This window comes from Melitaea cinxia, chromosome 21 (genome assembly GCF_905220565.1).
Source record: "Melitaea cinxia chromosome 21, ilMelCinx1.1, whole genome shotgun sequence".
NCBI lineage: Eukaryota > Metazoa > Arthropoda > Insecta > Lepidoptera > Nymphalidae > Melitaea > Melitaea cinxia.
In genome coordinates, this window is record NC_059414.1 from 12,823,535 (window position 1) to 12,847,132 (window position 23,598).

Consider the following 23,598-nt stretch of genomic DNA (forward strand, 5'->3'; position numbering starts at 1 on the left):
ATATTTATTAAATCATTTCTGATTAACTAAATCAAAATACGAATTACTTTGTACTAAGTAAGTTTATTTTTCACTTTTTAGTTTCCTGTTAGAAGTCGGTTTTTTTTTGTTAAAAATTATTTTATTTTACAATTTTTAGTGATGGGTAGACCTAACAAGGATGCTTTTTCTCTTGTGTCGGGGGTCCAGAAACATACACAATACACAAGCACAAACCCCCAGATCATGACAAACATCTTATATGGCCAATACAAATGTCTGTCCTGCGCGGAAATTGAACCCACTAACGCCAGCGCAACAGCCAGTGCTGTGACCGCTGCGCTAACGCGTCGACATACTATGAGTAAAGTTCGCTATCAGGTGTACGTAATAACAACCGGGACTGACAGCCTAGCGTGTTCTCTGAGGCTAGGTTGGGAGAACCACAAGGATTAACAACTAGACTGAAAATAAATATTTGTATAAACATAAATATACACTCCAAGCGGGAATTGAACCCGCGACCGTCAGTGTTTAGGCGCCGCCGACGCGGCACATGCACCATTATATCAAAGCGGTCGTCAAACAGCAAAAGGTAACTGCTGTAAATTGTTGAGAAATTCCCTCGAGTGTTTATGGGCTCCATCATGACCACACAGCAGGTAATTCCTCGAATATCTTTCGTCTCCATCATCAGACTGTAATGGCACTTGTAACTCATATAGGTGCAAAGTTCTCATCGATCGAAACGAATTAAGTTCAAACAGCAGGTAATTGCTATAAATCGTTAAAGAGTTCCCTCGACTATCTTTTGTCTCCATCATCAGACTGTAATGGCACTTATAACTAATACAGGTGCAAAGTTCTCATCAATAGAAACGAATTAAGATCAAAAAGCAGGTAATTGCTATAAATTGTTGAAGAGTTCCCTCGACTATCTTTCTTCTCCATCATCAGATCGACTCCAGACCTTTATTAAATAGTAGTGCTTTAAAGTACTTAATGAAAACATGATTAAATTTACTAGTCACCCATACGATTTTTGAAAGTTTCCCTCGATTTCTCTGGGATCCCATCATCAGATCCTAGTTTCCTTATCATAGTACCAAACTAGGGATATCTCCTTTCCAACAAAAAAAGAATTATCAAAATCGGTTCATAAACGAAAAAGTTATCTCCGAACATACCGATATATATATATATATATATATATATATATATAAACGGTCGAATTGAGTAACCTCCTCCTTTTTTTGAAGTCGGTTGAAAAGAAGACAAATTGCGAAGATTACTTATTATTATTGATTATTATATATAAACCAGATGCATAGCAAAGACAATCGATTGTGAAGTATCAATTTCGTCCAAGCACAGTACATACAAGGAACTCATTTTTTACGTAATTATTACTTGCGCTGAAGCGATACAGCCGTGCTTCCATGAGCGCGTTTCGGCGCGGAATAACGAACGACGATGGTTCACTTGTAAAAAATGTATGAAGAAATTTGAGAGCGTTTCTTATTTTTCTCATAAATGGAATTATTATTTATTTTTATATAAAATATCTAGCGCTACGCATAGAGGACTAAATAAGCAACAATTTCTTAGTGTAGTTATTTTTCTTAGTGCAGTTTATTTAGGCTATAATGGTTCCAATTCAGACCCGTCTTTTTTTAATTTTTTGCGATTTCTGTGATGGTTAAACTGTATTTGTGTGAAAAGTTTGTATGGGGCTATAGAATTTTTATGGTCTCACTCGGAGATGAATATATTATCTTTCATTTGAAACCAAGATACCCTCTCAGGGTGACTCCTAATTAATTAAAATGGTACGTGAAAAACACTGATATTTGTAGAAAAATGTGATAGCGTCCTTAAACTCAAAATTTTCTCACATAGTACGGTGTAGGAACCCTAAAACTCTTTCAGAAGCAATTACTCATGCAATCGAGGAAGAAAAATTATATAATTTATCTAAACTTTCAACTCGTTCTGATAATAAACAATGTATAATTTGTAAAAAGAGTAAAAAATAAAAATAAACACTCATCTCCAAATCTTCATCACGTTAACTCATCAAATAAAGCACAAAATAATTTTAATAGTAATCATGATAAATCAAATTCGAATTTTAATATAAATAAATTTTGTGCATATTGTAAAAAACGCGGTCATTTGATAGGCGAATGTCGCAAACTCAAAGCAAAAAATAATAATAGCTCTCGGACCGATCCACGTAACTCTACACTATCAAGTGCATCTGCACCGTATACAAATAACGAGTCGAGCAATTATCGCTCCAATGTGCATGTTGTTAACGATGATAGTTTAAACTAAATAGGGTTTCGGTTCCGTGTCTGTCGAAACCTCATTTCAATAATTTAAATGACACGAAAAATACTAACATTTCTAAATCCTGTGTTCCTAAATTCTCTTCAACACAGGTTAGCGCAAACAAAAATATTAAGATCCTTCAAACTGTGTTCCTAAATTATTTTCAACACAGGTTAGCGCAAATAAGGATATTAAGTCTCCTTCAAACTGTGTTCCTAAATTATTTTCAACACAGGTTAGCGCGAATAAGCAGACTCCTAAGTCTTATATTAAAAAGTCGAATCCAAACTTGAAGTTTAAAGATAGTCCCTCACCTCGCGAAAAATCGAGTTTTTCTTATAGGGATTGTTCACGTGAAAGAAAATTTTCTATTAATTATATTAATAATAAAGTTTCCTTACCTCACGTTTATTTAAAAACAAATTTTAACGAAAAGCCTTTATGTTTTTTGATCGACACTGGTTCTACAATTTCAATTGTTAAATATTCCAGTTTACACGATAAACCAGTGCTTGGCTCTGAAATTATAAAACTCAAAGGTTTAAGTGATAACGATTCTTATTGCGAATCTCTCGGGTCTAGTAAACTTAGTTTTGAGTATCGCGTTTCGTCGAAAAGAAAAATAATATTCGACTTTATGTTTCACGCGATTAACGATACGATTAATTTAAATTACGACGGTATTATTGGTAGTGATTTTATCGAACATTTTAAAATAGATATTCAATACTCTACCAACACTCTTAATTTAGAAGGATATGAATTACCTATTTGTTGTAGTAAGCCATCATATGTCATACCCCCGCGGTCAGAAACAGTCATTGAGTGTCCGGTTTCAAATTTATCAGAGATCACCATGAAAGAAGCATTAGTATTAGATCATAAAATTAGTGAAGGTGTGTTTTTAGCAAACTGTATAGTTAAGTTAAAGTCTAACAACAGAGTTAACGTTTCTGTTCTCAACACCACCGAATCTGAAGTCAAAATTGACAATTTTCAAGTTCATTTAACTCCACTTGAACTCCCTCTATCGAAATTAAATAACATTCAACAAGAGTTCATAGATAAATTAGATTGCTTAGACATTAATCGATCTCATAAAGTTCTTGAGCAGATAAGATGTTCTCATTTAAATCCGCAAGAAAAAAAAGCTTTAATGAATTGTCTTTCTAAATATACCGACATATTTTATCTTGATGGTGAATTTTTAACTTATACCGACGTGATTAAGCATTCAATTAATACTGGGGATGCAGCCCCTATTCACGTAAAATCGTATCGTTTCCCTGAAGTACATAAGGATGAAGTTGAAAAACAAATAAAGAAAATGCTTGACCAAAATATTATTCGCCCTTCAACTTCCCCTTGGAATGCACCTGTATGGGTAGTCCCAAAAAAGCTAGATGCCTCAGGTAAACAAAAGTGGCGAATCGTCATTGATTATCGGCGTTTGAATGATGTCACTGTTTCAGAAATTTACCCTCTTCCTCTCATTAATGACATCTTAGACCAATTAGGTCACTCAAAATATTTTAGCACGCTCGATTTAGCCTCAGGTTTTCACCAATTATTATTAGACTCGAAAGACACTGAAAAGACAGCATTCAGTGTTACCACTAATAGCATTTCAGGTCAGTTTGAATTTACTAGAATGCCATTTGGTCTAAAAAATGCCCCTTCTACCTTTCAGAGGATGATGAATCTGGTCCTCTCAGGATTACAAGGTCTTCACTGTTATATTTACCTTGACGATTGTATTGTATATTCCCATGACCTTGAATCTCATATACAGAAGCTTGAGTCTATATTCACCAAATTTAGAGAAGCAAATTTAAAATTACAGCCCGACAAATGCGAGTTCCTGCGACGAGAAGTCGCTTACCTAGGGCATGTTATTACAGATAACGGTGTTTCGCCTAATCCCGACAAGGTGAAGGCTATTTCTCAATTCCCAACACCGAAAACCCCCAAAGATATAAAGTCTTTTCTTGGATTAACGGGTTATTATCGGCGTTTCATCGAAAACTTTTCCCACATAACAAAGCCTCTTACATCTCTATTAAAAATAGACGTTAATTTTCATTGGTCTCATGAACAAGAGCATGCTTTCAATACACTTAAGCAAAAGCTCATCTCAGCTCCCTTGTTACAGTACCCTGATTTTACTCAGCCATTTGTAGTTACGACGGATTCTTCAAATTATGCCGTTGGCGCAGTTCTTTCTCAAGGCGATATTGGCAAGGATAAGCCCATTGCATATGCCTCTTGAACTTTAAATAAACAAGAAGGTAACTACTCAACGACTGAGAAGGAGCTTCTCGCTATTCTTTTCGCCGTTAACACATTCCGACCATATCTCTATGGTTATAAATTTAAAATCGTTACTGATCATCGACCTTTGACATGGCTATTTAACGCAAAAGATCCAGGCGGACGTTTATTAAGATGGCGATTAAAATTAGAGGAATATGAATATGAAATTATTTATAAACCCGGCAGAGTAAATAGCAATGCAGACGCATTATCTCGTTATCCAGTAAATGCTGTGACTACTCGAAGCTCTCAATTAAATTCAACTACTTATGAAGAATACTTTAAAAAGCAATTTACAAAAACTATCTCAAATTGTGATACAAAAATTGAAGAACTTAATCAAAGTTTACATACAGCAAAGCAAAAGTCTATTGCTTGTCCAGCATCTCTAGATTTAGATTACTCAATGCCTCATTGTGAGCAGTTATTATCGATGATTGATAATGTCGAAGAATATCGTGCAGGTGAACGCGAGCCTGACACTGTACAGACGGTGAATTGTAAAAATAATAAGACACTTTACTTTTTATTTACTAAAGTACATCATTTTGACGAAACAAGTTATAAAACTATTTACAATTTATTAGTAAAATTACGAGACGAAATTATTTCTAAAAGTGATTATGACAAAGAATTAGCTTTGCCCGATTTTTCTGAACCATTTACTAAATTAAATTACATTAAGATTTATAATATGTTATCATATATTTTCCATGGCACTAACATTAAAATCATTATTTATAAAAATCAAATACTTTATCCGACTCCTGCTGAAATTCCTAATATTCTCTAGGAGAATCACGGGTCGACTATAGCTGGTCACCCAGGTGTTAAACGCATGATGAGTAGAATTAAAGCCTCGTATTATTGGAAAAATTTGCGTTCAGATATTGAACAATTCGTTAAAAATTGTAGGATGTGTCAAATTAATAAACCCTTACGAGCTTCTAATAAAGCACCTATGGTTATAACCTCAACGAGTACAAAACCATTTGAAAGATTAGCCCTTGATATTGTTGGTACTTTACCCGAAGTTGGTCTTCAAAAACTCAAATATATTTTAACTCTTCAAGATGATTTAACTAAATTTTCATGTGCTTACCCTATGATAACATGCACAACTGATGAAGTTGCACGAAGTCTCATTCATTTCTTTTCGTTATTTGGTTTTCCTAAATTTATATTAACCGATCAAGGTACAACATTTACGTCTGAACTATTTAGACAATTAACTGAAATATTAAAAATTAAAAATTTATTTTCCACACCTTATCACCCTCAAACGAATGGCGCGCTAGAGCGTAGTCATGCTACCCTTAAAGAATATTTAAGGTCATTTGTTAACGAAAACCAAGACGACTGGCATTGTTACCTTGCTAAAGCGATCCTGTCATATAATACAACTCCGCATTGTACTACCGAATTTACGCCGTTTGAGCTTTTATACGGTTATAAGCCGTCAATTCCTAGTAGTGTTTACGAGTCGAATAATAACACTACTTATCAAGAATATATACGTGCTCTACAGAATAGAATGAAATACTCTCGCGAAAAAGCTATTGAAAATATGCAAAAAAGTCAAGAATGTTCGAAAAAATATTACGATTCAACAGCACGACAAAGAACCTATAAGACTGGTGACTTAGTTTACGTAAAGCATCATCATAGGCTCCGTAAAGCTTTATCCCCTGTGTGGAAAGGCCCTTACAAAATAATAAAAACGAATGGAAAACATAATATAACTCTGTGTATTAATAGAAAACATGTAAAATATCACGTTAATGAAATAAAACCAGCATAATATCTGTTCCAGATGCCTCGCGTGTCCGAGCATTTCCGAAACTATAGAAGTAATACAACATAGTCCAGGAATCTATTTTGATCCGACAGCTATCGCTTATTTTCAAAATGACTATTGGAATGTTATCACGCATGTAGACATAGTACCTATTCAACCTTATATGGATAAGATAGAAAAGTCTATCCAAAGCATATGTAACTTTTGCGATAAAGCTCGAAACCTAGTTATTTTTAACGTAGATTGTGAAGATATTATTAACCCTTTAGAAATACTAGTTAGTTCTAATAATCTTAAGATTGAATCTCTATCGCATCTGGTTTCGAATAAACGTCAAAAACGCGCCCTAGAATTTGGAAGCGAAATTTTAAAATTTTTCTTTGGCACACTAGATGCTGACGATGCTAGAAAATATGATGAAGCAACTAATACATGTCAACAAAATGAACATCATATTTATACTTTAATGAAAGATAATATTCACGTTGTTCGCTCTACGATTAATAATTTTAATGTGTCTATACAAAAATTGAATAATAACGAAATTAAACTTAATAATCAAATTGAAAAACTTAATTATATATTTTTAGCTAATTCTAAGACTAATAATAATTTAATTAATTTAGAAAAGTTTAACTCTTTGTTTAATGTTATTGAAGGATCATTATTGTCTATTTCTAATATTTTAGATACAATTTTAAATTCAATTTTATTCGCCAAGGCAAATATTTTACACCCATACGTTATAACTCCTACGAAATTATATAATGAGTTATCAAAAAACTTTCAGCTAAAAAGAACTTCCGAGTTCCCGGTTTCACTGACGTTGCAGAACATTCATACTATAATCGACTTATCTAAACTAATTGTATATTACTATAATAACAAACTAATATTTATCATACAAGTACCGTTAATAAACCCTATAAAGTTTAACCTGTATAAGAATTTACCGTTGCCTACTCCACGCGATATTAAGGATTATTCAACTTATGTTTTAATTCATCCTTCCAAGTTATATGTAGCTGTAACGGATGACAGATTAAATTATGTTTTGTTAGATAGTATAAGTGAATGTAAACAGGTTAATAACGATTATATTATATGTCCTTTGTCTTCGATTTTGTCAACAATTAATAATCCTTCATGTGAAACTAAGTTATTAACAAAAGGAACGTTGTCACTTCCTGAAATTTGTGATTCTAAGGTTATTTATGGCGATATAAATGTTTGGCAAAAATTGAATGGTAATAGATACATTTATGTACAATCTAAACCTAATAAACTAACAATGAAATGTAATAATAATATTACGGATTATATTTTACTAGGAACAGGAATTTTATCTTTAAAAAATAATTGTGTAGCATATTTTCAGACATTGCAATTTTATCCTTCAAATAAGTACAACACCATTGTACCGAGTCAAATAACTTTAAATTTTGATTTAACTATAGATGATTGTTGCAAATATAATTTTCTTAATGAAAGCTCTCACTCTATAAACCCAATTAGTTTATCTAATATAGATCTAGAATCTTTAAAGTTAGCTTCACACAATTTAGATGACTTAAAAAATGAAATTCGAAACAGCGAAAATCAGTCCCACATTGTAAAATATGGTAATTATTATTCAGGACTGACCTATACAATAATATCAATAATTTGTGTTTATATAATTTATAAAATTTATAAAAAATGTTATAGTGTTTCAAATACCTCATGTTGTATTCAAATTTATAATCAGTGCTATAATGTAAGAAAAAATAAAAGAAATAATAATGTTAACACATCTATAGAACTTACTGAAATTTCAGACGACTCGGAATATGATAAGAAATCTACAAAGAGTCTCCCAAATATAGAGATTACTAAACATAATACTGTTTTCAGAAATATAAATAAATCAAATAGAAATCTCAGCAATTTCTAATTAATATATCCTTTTCGTTATAAAAAATGTTTTAATGTATTTCTATTATTTAATCATTTTGTTTTTCTCTTATTTTATATTTTTTATTTGTGGTCTAAACTTTTAACATAATTAATGTTATGAATTTTATGAAACTAATGTCATAATTTTAAAAATGTATTTGATATAATTAAATTTTATTAATTAAGTCAATATTATTAATTTTATTGTTAAATGAGTTTTATTTTTTCAAATTTTTAAGATTTTATTCAACAAATTTAAACTTTTTATTATTTTTAATCCTTCACTTTATTTAAGAAAAAATAAAGCTCAGTCTAAAGGGGGGAGGTTGTTAAAAACAAATATAATATGTATAAAATGCAACATATGCAGTATGTTAAGCCTGGAAATTTTACACAAAACTGTTTAGTCAGCGATAAACCCCGTCGCTTCCAATTTCATTATTTTATATTAACCCTCTACCACCTACCCCTTATTTCAGTCCCTTAACCACCTACGTGCGGTCTCAGAGACTCTCCCATAGATTAGTATGTTTAATTTGATTTTTAAGGTAGCTACAGAAGATTTGTTTGAAATAAATATATGTTTGGACATTATAGCTTTATTTAAGACTCATTTAAAATTAAACTTACATAAGGATCTAATAGAAATATCAAAAAACATTTAGAAACATAACAATTCAGGCAGAAAAATAACTATTCTAAGTAAATCAGATCTTTAGCTTTAGGAACATAAAATATCAACTTCTTTGTATTTATTATTAAAAATTAATAGAACTATCTATAAAATAAAATAAAAAAATCAAAAATTAAACAATAAATTATACAAAATTGCAAAGCCTAAACATTCACAATTTTTCGCGGCAGTGACAGCACATTTTTTTAGAACATTCTAAACAAATTGGTACCTTACACATGAAACATAAGTAAGCTGTCTTGCGTTTCTTTTTTGGGTCACAAGTGAAACATGTTTTGCGAACTTGAAGTTTTTCTTCATCAGAAATGACCGGTAAATCTTCTCTGATCTGCAGAATACGACGGATAGAGGTTTTGATGTCCCTTTGAATAGAGACCAAATATCAAGTGGTGTCGTAGAATTATTGAGAATACTACGAAATGCTAGTTTTATACCTGGTGGTTTTGAAACGATTGGCTCCAAAATAATTCTCTTTTCGGGGCCTGCTTCTAGAGTGTAAGCGCGAAAGCTGAATATTGAACCGTCGTCAGTAGAGTCATGCTCGGTCGGTGGCCTGGAGGGGGATCTGGAGAGAGACTGGGATCTTAAAGAGACGGTCGGTCCTGGTCGAATCGAGCTATTTTCTGAGGCATCTTCACCACCCTCAATTTCAGAATTAGATTCACAATCTTGTACCTGCACATCCTCCTCAGTCACATCGGGTTCCACATCGCTACAGTCCTCGTCCGGCAAATTTTCTTCCTGTGACATCTCTTGTTCTAGCCATTTTACAATATTGTCGTCGTTTTTATTCATTTTATGACTAAAATAACAAAAATGATCAAATACTAAATAATCACGCAACCACCTACGTGCGGTCTTACAGACCGCTCGCAAAAATGTTTTACTTACCTAGGCTAAACGCGCGCACATGAACTCTCGCCGATCGCAAGCGCGGTACTGTTCGATGTGTAGAAAAGGTATGTGGACGCACTCCGCCGCGCGACACGCACACATCAAAATATTTGAATTTTAAAATTCGTTGCGGTATCTGAGACCGGAGGTAGGTGGTTAAGGGTTAAAAAGACCATTGTATTCAAGTTCAGTTCGAGTCCGACTTTGCTTTAGAACAGTTGTTGTCAATAATTAATTAAATAAATTAGCAGCAGTAATTAAAGTGTTTTTTTAAAAAGGACTAACGGAGAGCCATCCTAACAGAACGAAGCCACCAGTCTCTTGAAACCTCCTGTATACTCATGAAACAGCTGATTGGCTCATGTTAAGTTCACGAGCGACTTGCGGTTGATTATGGCCCACTTGCAACAAAGCTACAACTTGGGCCGCTGCTTCTAAGGTAGTGTTCATTGGATCGCGATTAAAATACTGGGAGTTTAATGAGACGTGTACTGTCAACGTCTGACGAGTGACTGATAAGAAATTTTTTTTTCGAATTGTAGAGTGCTGTTATCTGTATCGGCCTTTACAGCGTCACCGGTGAGAGGGGCCGGGTACTAAAGACACCGACCGCGAAGAAAGAAGGGGAGCCCTCTGGGAGGGCTCGGGGGAAAACGCACGTCCTAAGGGTGTCTCCAGCGAGATAGCACCTCGGCTTAGAGCGTCGTCGGGTTGAAGGAGGCGCTATGCGGAGCGCTGAGATGGCTTACGGACGGTCCGCTACGCGCCTAGGCGCGTGCGAGCCGTCAGAACGCGAGGACCTCGCCCTCGCCGGCGGGGGCGGTGTGTGTGTGTCCTTTGTGTGGTGGTGTATATGGCGTTAAGCGCCGTGATTATATCGTCAGGGTCGGTTAAGACGTGCATGGGATGTCTTTAAACGGTCACGAAATAAGAAATATGGGTCACGTGAGCTTTTATACATGATTTAGTCTCGCAACTCATGGGTACCGCAACGAGTAATTTCTGTAACGCTCATGTTTGACCGTATTTATTTAAAAGTTTTGTCATTGTTTATTTAAAAATTGCTATATTTATGAAAAAAAAAATATATGTCTTTCGAATAAAAAAACTTTTACAAAAATCGGATGCCATTTTCCGAAAAATCAAACTTATATACCAATTTACGGCTTGAGTCGATTTAGTTGCACGCAAGTGTAATATTTCTTACAATTATAGACATCTACTTCAAGCAAGAATCGCATTCGAAGAACTTTCAATAAACTGTACAAACTTGTTAGAGAGAATGGCGCCAAAAGCAGAAAAATAGTTTAATTCTTCTGACAATGAGAAAATATAGGTTAGGTAAGTATTTAACTTTGTTTTTTATATTAACACTAGCGGACCCGGTAGACGTTGTTCTGTCCGGAAATAGCTACCAAATTTGATTGCTTACAAAGTTACAACCGATAGCAGCGCTACAGGTATAAAAGGTATCACACAGGTGAGGCTAAGGTATCAAAAATTGGTTCTGATCCTATACAGACTATATAGATGGTTTTATTTAAGTCTCTAAGTCTTTTATTTGTGTGCATTATATAAAAGATATAAAATAATTACATTTTAATTTTTTTCACAGACATGTACCTATAGGCTCTAAATTAAAACAAGAAAACAAATAAACCGGATTGGGAGAATAAAAAGCCAATTATTGTATTATTTAGTGTATTATAATACATAATTAACCACTGCTATTACGATTCAACAACACACGTACATTTAAGCTTAAGATGGATCGTTTTCTATATAAAACAACAGATAATCGCGCAAGTACCTACGATGCATTTCAATCGAATTTTTAAACATATATAAATTGGAACTTTATTTTTGTGTACAATTCAGAGAAAAATATACAATCTAACACTCGTAACAGATTAAATATTTAATGGGAAAATATATACCTACTTTTTTCTTATTTTATTTTTTGTGATTTTTAAATATTACAATGAACTACAATACTAGAAGAAAACAATCCATTTTTAACAAAAATATATATTTTTCTATACGAGGTATACTTTGACTTAAAATACAGGATAATACATTGAATACTTATTGGGTATAATTTTATATTTCCGAAGATAATTTTGATATCCAAGTACCTTAGCCGAGATATGAAGTAGCTAAATAAATCGTGAACGCTAACCCTGGCTACGCTAGTCAGCTGATATTTTTATAATACTTATAAGATCTACTGTTGGTATACATATAAATCCAGCAATGTTTTGTTGTCCCGAGTGTAAATTTACTAGGTACTAAGTATGACCATTCGATATTTTAAAGAAATTATAGTGCTTCTAGTTAAGGATATAAAAGATTTTAATTTAGTTAAAAATGTGTTCCTTCATCTGTAAACTGACACTCGAGGATTTAGTCCATCTTATTACAATTATTATTTAAATTTTGTTAAATCTTTAATTGTCTTTAGATTATATTAAATTTTCATGCATATTACATAGTAGGTTTAAATAGTATTGTCATTGGAATTACAGGTAAATATAATTTGAGTAGAAACGCTAATATACAGACATCGATATAGGTAAAAAAATAAGGGGAGAACTCCACGTGAAGGCTTAACTGGACCCGAGATTGAAACGAACATAAATAAAAAACGTAAATGAAGGCTTAAAACATTTTATTTATTTTATAAATAAACTAAATTGGATATCTAAAGGCACGACAGCTAGCGATTAACAGCAGTAGGGTATTTACATATAAAAAAAAATCGTAACATACGAAATATTGAATAAAATGTACAACTTAGCAATTTTTTATGAGTAAAATGAAATAATAATAATAATTATAAATCAAATAAATCGTTCTTAAAACAATATAAAATCGAAACTCCCTATAAATCTATACAGCGAATCCCATCTAAAACATATCAGTCGACTCCACTATAAATCACAGTACAAATTAATTAATTATGGCTGAGCTGCAATTATAAAACGATTCATACGGCAAGTCTATTCGAACCTGAACATTTTCATAACAGCAGATACACAATTTTTAATAAAATATTGCACAATACTACCAAAAAAAATCTGTTCATGCATTCAATTGCAAAATGATATTATATATCATTAATTTTGTTATTTAATTATAAACCAATTACTATAATAATTATTCATAAGTAAGCTATAGGGAACGAGTACTTTGTTACATTTATTAGACATTTTAGCTGAAGATTAAAAATACTTATTTTTCTTAATATAATTTTCTGAAATGTCTAGTAAAGGCAGCAAAATAAAAATCTACTATGTAAAAAGGGGGTTACATATATCATCATTATTTACACGAACTACTGTGTATTGAGTTTTGAACGTTATTATATTTCTATATCTAATTTAATGATTATCTCAATAAACAGCTACACGTATTACATGATTAGTAAATATATCTAGACAACAATTTCATTAAGCAGTAACATCGAATTGCCATTTAAAAATCACATTTCTTATTTTTTTTTTTTAATAACTATTTAATGGGTAAATAAAATTTAAATGGCAGCATTTGATTTGAAAGCACGCAAAGGACAAGAAATCATAAGTGTTTAATACTTCGAAATATATGACAGTCTTATGGTAACAATAAATATCGCACCAATATCATAATTAACTTTTGAAAACCAATAGAAAATTACTGGGCTAATTTATTATGATTATTTTTGTAATTTTTAAAATTAATTAATTAATGACTGGGATCAACTAATTCATGTTTTAGGGTGTTAATGTTCTAATAGTTTTACAATAAAAAAAATCTTATCACATAGGGTGATTAAATAAACATTAGCAGATAAACACCTGGCAACACAATAAGCACCTATTCCACATGATCGATACACTGTAAAATGTACACCCGTAATATCTAATTTTATAACAATCTAATACAGTAACTATACATACGTTTAATTTACGTTTTAAGGATGCCACAGATATTTACTTTAAAATCAAAATTTTAGAGATTGCCATTTTTGATACTTCGGCGTTTATATTTGTGGCAACCTTAGTAATTTATTTTTACACGATTTAAGTGAGATATAAAGGATATAACATTATAATTATTTAAATTTGATGTTTCGACATCCTAAGTGCGATTTGGATCATAAGTTTTGTCAATACATTGATTTCTATATATGGTGATTTAAAAAAAACATCGTATTCGTTTTTCATTTGATATCTGTTATGCCAGAATATGCCAAGAAACAAATAATCCTACCTTTTATGAATATTTTAATGGTAAAAGACACAACTTTTTGCACATACACCTATTAATGGAACAATTCCACTATAACCAAAGCCCATCTAATAACCTGCTTAAATAGTTTGTACTCATTTGGCACAATATGAAAAACAATCGATGAAAAGTTATTTGTGTTTTAGTACTCCGTTAGACTTACAATGTTTTATATCGAATTAGTAATTTTAGGGCCAATTTCTAAGTCGCTGATAAAGTTAATCTCGCATATATGTTTATGGAAGTCTGGCATAGATGGTATTAGGCGAAGGTGAAAAAGGCCCTTAGGCCCTGTTTCACTCCAATAAATAAACTTGAACTGTTCGTACAAAAGGTTGCGAATAGGAATATCTGACAGATTAAAGTAGTTTTATGATGAAAAAGAACTAAGTATATCGTTATACATCAGATAATATAAATAATAAAAATTTTATTAGCAAGCTGCGTTCTAGCTTCCAAACAATTTGGCATAACAGATCAATATTAAATCACAAATACTATATCAAAAGATATAAATCAAAACTATATAAAAAAAAAGGATTGAAAATTATTTTGTAAGCATATGGAATGTGATGTAATTTTTTTCTTGATAAATAAAATTCATATTCGCTACGCACCATTTCATAAGATTTTAATCTTTTTTTAAAATATATTTAATAATAGAAATGAGATGTTTTGACTATAATTGTAAAATTTCCTATTAAAATTAAGGATATTAGATTTATTAAAAGCATTAGGGGTAACTTAAAATTAAAGCGAAACTTTATTGATTTCATAATTTCAATTTTTTACATTACTATTGTTTCTTTTGAATGACACAGTAATTTTAAAATTTCCAGTTATGATATGAACACCTCAAAATTATGAAAAACGAACATAATCTAGGTGACAATAATAAAACATATGTTACCTACCTGGTTCACAAGTCGACTATACGAAAACCGTTCGAGTAAACCGGAACTAAGCTTGTATGTACATTGAAGCTACGTCACAAATATGTATCTGTGACATTTATTATCCGTGACTATATTAAGTAAACGTATTTCAACTGAGCGTTACTAGTTTTCTTAAAAAAAAAAACTTATATGAACAGCCGGTCGAGATCGGATCGATTGTTAAAAAAAATATTATATGTTTGAGCGTAGAAAGCCAAATTTTTAAATGGCAATACAAACATACATTTGTGCCAATATTGATATTAAATCAAATAAAAAGCATTTCTTTAATCATCAACACAATCTCGATGGCAGTAGAACTCAAATTCCAATATACTGCTGGTTAGTGTTTAACTAAAGTGGTTGGCGGGTTGCGGGGGTATGGAGGGTCTCATGGGTGGAATGGCACCCATCGGCATCATGGGGGTCGAGTTCATTCCCATTACCATGGGCGGTTGTTGCTGGAATATACAAAAATGTAAGTTAAAAGACGTCTAAGAATCATCTTTGGGAGATGATAACGTATCTTATATTTATAAATTTAAAAATTGACGCTATCAAAGATATTTATTTACACGTAATTTTTCGGTACATGAATTTAATACAAATTAAAATAAAATTTATTAACAAACATCTTCACACTTTCTATATTAATTTTATAAAAAGAAAAGATCGAGAAAAAATACATTCAAGTGAAAATTTTCTTCATTAAATGCAAAGTACGAGTATCATTCAATGAATCAAATGAATGTAACATGATCGTAGCCATGCTGATTTCACACACGTGCAATCAACGCATTCATTCAAAAACCGTACTTTACCTGACGTGTAGATGCATCCTGTATAAAAAATGTTAAGTACATAAAAAGATTTGTAAAAAATTATTGTTATGTACACTTCAACAAACAAATATCAAAACATTTTAGTACTAACATTTATCCGAATACAATCAAAAGCAAAAACAAAAAAAAAAAAAAAAAAACAAAAAAAATTAGCAACTTACCAGAACAAAATGTGGGGGGTGGTACGTATGGGGTAATGTATGGGGCATTGGTGGCAGAGTCATGCCGGGACCCTGGAAAACGCAAAATAAAAGGATGCTGGCATGCTACGGGAACATTGCGAAATAAGAAAAAAAAAACATAATAAAAGAAATTGCAATGCAACGAAAAATAAAGCGAATAGGGATAGAACGGAATAACGAAAAATAGAATATTTATAAAGAAACAGAATAAGCTTTCTTATTCGAAACGAATGCCGAGAGAAGTTACACGTTGACAGTCTTAATAACTTAGACGATGGCAAAAACAATTTAGTTTCAAGCAATTTGCTTATATAATTTAAACATCAGTTAATATTGTTGTAATATTATTCTTTGTTATCTTCTGGCAGATATGTTAATCGTTTAGCAGTTTTTATAACAATAAAAGGAAACGATTAATTATATGTACATAACATACGTTGGTCTAGTTCAACTAATCTTACCATGGGTCGGTATCCGGCTCCGGTAGTGGCTTGTATTGGTTGAGGGCTCCAAGCGGCTCCCGGTTTCGACGCGTTCTTAGGGGAACTCCACTGCATCGGTCTAGCACGAGACAAGCATGCGTGCATTGGGTTTAAATTCTAACATTTAAGGCAGATTTCTCTCAAACGATTTTAGAATAACCTCGTCCGTAAAACTTTTTCTGGAGTATCGGATAATTTGCCAAACTTTGAGCAGTTGGTTTAAAAGTTTGCGTATTTCGAGATTTGTTGGAGAAATCGGTCCGAAAACCTTAGAATAAATTTAGCTAGTAAAAAACACACGTGAAAGCATCTACATGGGAGTATCCTGTCTCGTTTCAGCTACGTTCTTTTATGAAATAGTAGTTTAGCCGTGTCTACATTGTCGGTATTCAAACTTATTTGAATGATAATGATGCTATACTAAAATACCACTAAAAAAATCTACAAAAATTGAGCTAATGTAATACACAAAAAAATAATGCATGTCGATGCTTTCAATGATCCTGTTGGAATAAAACTTTTATTTTCGATTCAGACAACTTATATATAAAAAAAATAATTAAAAATAATAAATAAAAAAAATCTTGTCTTTTTTCTCAATGAGTTTTAAATTTTTAAAATGACTTCAAAATGACATCACTCGACAACGATTATAGAAACTCGATAAAACTCTAGCTACTAAATTCAAACTTTTGCAGTAACTTGGTACCTTCAATGAGACATTTATTGGATTTTTTTTTAATTGGCTAGGATTTCAAACAGCACTAAATTTAAACTAAGTTAAACGTCTCAAATCGGTATAAAACTTAACTCTGCCTGTAGAATGCATGTAAAAAGTACCAAAAACAACAAAATAGGCAACGAATTCTATTTCTCTAATTTAAAATATTACAAAATACTTTTTGCATACACATATTACAGGTAAAAAATGGGCCTTATTTGGAATAACTCTTAATAAAGTTTTAAATCACGCAAAATTTAAAATGCTACCAAAAAAAAGTTATATAAAAACACTATAGTATAATAAACATTGCTTTAAAAACCTTCACCTTATTTTTAAATCGGTTGAAAATTTAGCTCTATAAAGTACTTCGTTACAATAGCAAATTATATTTGTGTTTTCAACAACCCATATAAGAACACCGGGGTAGTAAAATCTACCTAGCGAGTGTAGACAGTTCAACTCATCTTGATACTCAACGCAGTGTGCGGGTTATAAAAACACATCTGAATATTGGTATTCTTACTGTAGTATGAATAGAGAATAAAAAACATGAAAAATTGATGCTGTGTGTGCATGCATGTGTATTATTTTAAATTTAGAAAAATAATAAATTGATATATTTAACATGCCTTATGTATATTTGTGTAATATATTTTTAACATGCAGTATGTGGGGTCACCCCGCCGTGCCTCGGATAGCACGCTAAGCAGTCAGTTCAGGTTGTTATCATAGACTATATAACTATCGTTACTCACAGTAGTAAATTATCCACCAACCCGCAGTGGAGTAGCGTAGTGAATTAAGCTCTGACTTTTCTTCTACATGGAGACAGGCCTATGCCCAGCAGTAGGACCTTAGAGGCTGAATCGTGTTCATGTATTCTATGTATGTAATCGATTATACCTTATGACATAAGCGTTTACTGTATTTGTATAAGACGCACAAAGCACCATAAACAAGATGATTTGACGATTATACCTCGATTCCAAAACCCAGCTAGTACTACTAAAAAGTTTTAAGGCTACCCTCAAAAAGTACTCACTTCTGAGCGGTTGCCGTTTTGTTGATAGTCAGGTTGTTCGCAAGCTGGGCGAGTGAGGAGTCAAGGTCACCGGTGAGAACTTTGCCGGGTGGCTGCTGTGGTTGCTGTTGCCCTGGAGAATTTACAACAACCAGGTAACCATAACATCTTTAAAAGACATCACTTTTCAAACTTTAGATCTAATGAAATGTGAGGATTGTAAAGCTAAAGTACTAACAAAATATTAAAATAAAAGATTATGAGAGGAATAACTTGCTTTACGATATCTTATTTACCAACAATTAAGGACTTGAAGCACTAAAATGAGAGGAAATTTAAATATAGTCTCAATGTACAATATTACATTTAACAAATATTTATGGTTTTGGAATATAAACGATCATGCTTAACTGGTACAAGTAACAATATAAACTATAGCTTAAAAAAATATTAACTATAGCTTAAAAAGTTTCCTATAAACAAAATCTGAAATACATTAAAAAAAAAAAACAATAATGCTATTATTAACAAACATAATGATCAAAATGGCTTAATAATTTACAAATATTTACAGAGTTATATAATGTTAATGGCGGTGATAAAAAACGCAGTGCGGCGGGTAGGCTACGTATAAAAATATTCAAGCGCGTGCCCTGGAAAAAAAAAATAAGCTAACACGCTTATTAGACAAGCCTGTACCGGTTTTATGTTATAAATCGTGTATTGGGACCCGCAATTATCTGAATTGCTGACAACGAGAAATATAATCCTAATAACTAATTTAAAATTTTAAAGAAATTTGAACATTAGTCAACTCGAAGCGAAGTAGCGCGACGCATTCAAGTTGCGAATTTTTTCTATATGGTAACGAAGGCGGGCCTATCCGGCAGTGAAGTGTTCACTCACTTTGGCTTGGCTTGAGTTCATCACAAACCAGTCAAATTAATATTTTTTTTTTTTTTTTAGTAATTTGAATCAAAACAAATAAGAGTTTCTATATTCAAATAGGCTTAAAATGCCTTTTTGAAACATATTTTTTTTAAACATTTTTACAAATTATTATTAAATGACTTGAATGAGTAGATTCTGTCGAGATGTATTCAACATATTCGGTGCTAAAACCAAGTATTTTTGTAAAATAAGTCAATACCCTAGCTTTCTTAATGATAGCAATTTTTACCAATAAAATCGAGTCTCCACTACAAAACATATAACCGGCACTCAAAACATTCCTTCTAAACACGTATCGAACCCATCGCTGCCATTGACATCATCGGCTGCCGAGCGGGCGAGCCGAACATCATCGGTTGAGACATGACGTCACCGAACGGCGCCCCCATCGGCTGAGGTTGCTGGGTTATCGGTTGCGGTTGACTCTGTTTAGCCGGCGACCCCCCGAGGGACATCCTCATGACGTCCTCGAGGTCATCGAAGGCGGATTTCGGCTGGGGGTTGGGGGGAGGGGGTCGGGCCGGGGACGCGGTCATCGGCTGTGTGGGATCCCCCATACCCATGAACGGGTTTGCGGCTTGCACAAGAATATTCCAGATCAGTATACATACTAGGGGACGCTTAAGATAATATAAATACAATTCGTACAATAATTCCATCACCATAGAGAAGAAACTACTTTTTAGTAAATATTAAGATGCTACGGAGGGTTACCGTGTGCTATATAAAACATTAATCGTATTACCATCTTACGATAGGCCGATATCAAAATTTCATTATTACAAAACATTAAAGACGAAACAAATCAAACATAAAATGATTTTAAATCTACTGACGGACCGTTTTTTTTTTTTTTTTTTTTTTTTAACTTGTCGAGAGACGTCGTCAAGAGTTGCAAGGGTGTGTGCGGCATAAAATGATTTTAAATCTACTGAAGAACGATATTTCGTTTTTTTTTTTTTTTTAATTTTTTTTTTAACTTGTCGAGAGACGTCGTCAAGAGTTGCAAGGGTGTGTGCGGCATAAAATGATTTTAAATCTACTGAAGAACGATTTTTCGTTTTTTTTTTTTTTAATTTTTTTTTTAACTTGTCGAGAGACGTCGTCAAGAGTTGCAAGGGTGTGTGCGGCGCCTCACCTGCGGCGTCGGCGCCACTGAACACGTCGGAGAAGCTGGCCTCGGACACGAAGGCGCCGGGCGCGGCGCCGCGCTCGTTGCCCGGGAAGGCCGCGAAGCCGTTGCTCGGCCACGCGGGCGGCTCGCGGCCGGCCGGCGCGGGCGCGGGCGCTGGCGGGCCGGTCGCTGCGTTTATTGTACGGAACGACTGGGCTCTTGTCGTTAGCGCCCTAAACGCCTCACTATACGCTACACCGTACTCGACGACGCCGCGTTGGCGCATGCGGGGCTGGCGGTTGCGGATTCGATCCCCGCACGTGACGAACGTTTGTATTGGCCATACAGGTGTTTGACGTGGTCTGGGTGTTTGTGCAGTCCTTGTAGTCTCCCCATCGTGCATCAAAGAGCACGTTAAGCCGTCGGTCCCGGTTGTTATCATGTACACCTGATAGCGATCGTTACTCCTAATAGGGAATATATCTGTGGTGTCTATCTATATGTAGTGGATTAAGCTCTGATCCTTCTCCTACATAGAAAAAGAGGCCTATATCTAGTAGTAGGATATTACAGACTGAAGCGAGACCGTACTGCCCGATTGTAGAGGGCGCTGCCTGACTAGTGATCGTGTCGATACTCAATTCTGATATGGTAGAGAGCGCTACCTGGTCAGTACCTATCCGGCTACATTGATACGTAACCGTTAATGTGGTCGACTATTCTATCCGATATGTGCACTCGACTTGTAATAGTGTGCTCTACTACCGGGTAATAGAGCACGCAACCTGACGAATGGCCATTCAACTGTGTTGGTACAGTTAATGTTGTGGTAGAGTAGCTTGATGTATTAAAAAATTACCTATTCCGGTATTTAAGTAATAACGACTAGTAAAGAAAAAAGAGTCTGCGTCAGATAGTGGATAGAAAGAAAAGTAGAGAAACTGAACAAAAATTATCCACTTTTATGTATATTTTATTTTACGCTTGTAATATCATCACAATTTAATGATTATAATTTGATGTCTAATATTAAATCCTTACATATAAAAAAGCCTTTTATCAAACTAGCCTTTATGACTTCAAAAATCTGACGTTTGAAAATACTTCAGAGAGAGAGATAGAAAACCTTTGTCTCTTTTCTTTCATTGGTGTCCTCGTTTGTGTCTAGTATTAAAAGTTCAGTGCTTACTAAAATCTAAATTATGTGCTCGTATTATACAGTGTTGGTGCTACATTTAATATACCAAAATTACCCCACTCAATTGTCAGTTTAGAACCTTCTAAAATTTTGCTAGTAAAATGTGTATTAATTTCACTTAATGCTACTGAATATACCAATCATAATTTTATTAGAAATTGTTAATTATTTAAATAATTACTGTTTTATCGACATATTATTTCATTATGTATAGGTATATACAGAAGTACCAATCACCATTTTTGAAATATATTTACAAAAAATTACTATTTCACAAACAATGTAAGATAGACGGTCAAGTAAAGTTTTCTTCTGACAACTATTAACAAACATTTCTCAAAATATTCATCAACTACAGTCTACTCGCGTTAAGAAAATAGTAATTCATGGCTGTCACTTAGCTTAACCACGCTTCTTGATCAAATAAATCGTAATAAACTAGAATGACGTGTTCAAATTGACTAGTTGTTCAAATAGTAGAAAGCGAGTTGTTCGGAGAGGCTAAGTGATAGCGATTAGGCACTATTTTCTTAACGCGAACAGACAATTAGACTATACTGTGCTTGGGTAAAAGGCAGTAGGGCTTCTTTTGGCTTTTACTGCTTTTGTGAAATTTTGATGCCATTACGTTGATTTTAAATTTAAATTGCAATGGGTAGCTATTTCAGTCAGCTGATTACCTATAACACAAGCATTAAGTTGCTTACCAGAAAACCAGACGACGTGACATGTCGAAAAAAAAAACTTTTTTATTGATCAAGCTACTTTCATAATACAATTAATTTAGCTCAATCCAAAACTTATACTTTCTTGCCTTTGACCTAAGCACGGCAGTATACATCATTTACCTAAGTCCTACAAACAATATAACTCGGGCATCCTCCAGACCTTACCTCCAAACATATCCGCGAAGGGGTTTCCGAGGGACAGGAGATCTTCAGAGGCCTTGCCGGCCGCAGTGGGCGTGGTCTCGGGGGCGGGGCCAAACAGGTCCACGATAGACTGGTTCTGGTTCTGGTTTTGGTTTTGATTCTGAGGCGCCGGGGCGGCTAGGAATGGGTTGTTGGCTGCTGAGTTGGTCGGTGACTGCACTTTGTTCTGTGATAAGATTATTTTTATTTAAAATAGACAGAATTATTTTTAATAGGACTAAATCGGCAACCAAGCATACGGCCCACCTGATGGTAAGCGGTTACCGTAGTTTATAGACGCCTGCAACACCAGAAGCATCGCAAACGCGTTACCGGCCCTAACCCTAACGGCCCGATGATGTTTAAAATTACTTTGTTATTGTAATGGCGGAGCCTCGAGTACTAGTATGCTAAAAATGCTTATTTGAGATCTTTTAAATTTTTTTGTAGCAGATACTACACATTTCTGTCTGCGGCAAATAAGTCATATAATGAGTAGCGCAATATGGTTCCTCCATTACAATAATAAAAAAAATCCGACTGTTCTTAGTATTCCAATATGCAGTGTGTTGCATATACGTAACAAAAGTTGTAAGCACGTTTTAGACAGCGCAAAAATATTATGATATAATTTTTGTGTTATTCGAGAAAAGAAGCCGATTTCCTGACCAGTTAAAATAACGTCATCGACGTATCAGTATACTTTTCGTCGAAAAAAACCTCGTAACTGGCCTGTATAGTGAATTAATCTTCAGAAAATACTGCACAAAAATCTAATAACATTTTATAATGTCATATACTATGTAAAACGCAAAGCAATTATCAAATCATGATTGATTTTTTTATTTTGCCCACAACAAATTTCCGCATCATCCCAATCTTTTATCCCCCTCTTATATAAAAATAATATGACATACCCTCAAATCAGTAATATAGCCTATGTACATAATATAAATGAGCACCATGTCCCGATGAATTAAATATCTCTTAAATCTAAGAGACGAGTGTACTGTAATTGTTGT

At 33.4% G+C, this 23,598-nt stretch overlaps 1 protein-coding gene and 1 long non-coding RNA gene across 2 annotated transcripts in view; one reads left to right on the plus strand and one right to left on the minus strand.

Moving 5' to 3' along the window:
• Nucleotides 1-14,956: 14,956 nt before the first annotated feature.
• The window catches only part of LOC123663813 (phosphatidylinositol-binding clathrin assembly protein LAP), a 70,473-nt gene continuing 61,831 nt past the window's right edge, over nt 14,957-23,598 (minus strand). Inside the window, exons 9-14 of the mRNA XM_045598452.1 lie at nt 22,559-22,763; nt 20,492-20,641; nt 18,424-18,535; nt 16,637-16,736; nt 16,155-16,226; nt 14,957-15,612 (exon numbers count right to left, since the gene is read on the minus strand). Coding sequence (XP_045454408.1) covers nt 15,502-15,612; nt 16,155-16,226; nt 16,637-16,736; nt 18,424-18,535; nt 20,492-20,641; nt 22,559-22,763 — 750 coding nt within the window. The 3' untranslated portion in view covers nt 14,957-15,501. The remainder of the gene's footprint in view (nt 15,613-16,154; nt 16,227-16,636; nt 16,737-18,423; nt 18,536-20,491; nt 20,642-22,558; nt 22,764-23,598) is intronic.
• LOC123663814 lies at nt 18,454-23,412 on the plus strand. The gene is made up of 2 exons (XR_006744706.1): nt 18,454-18,557; nt 23,225-23,412. It is a non-coding gene; the product is annotated as an uncharacterized LOC123663814 (long non-coding RNA).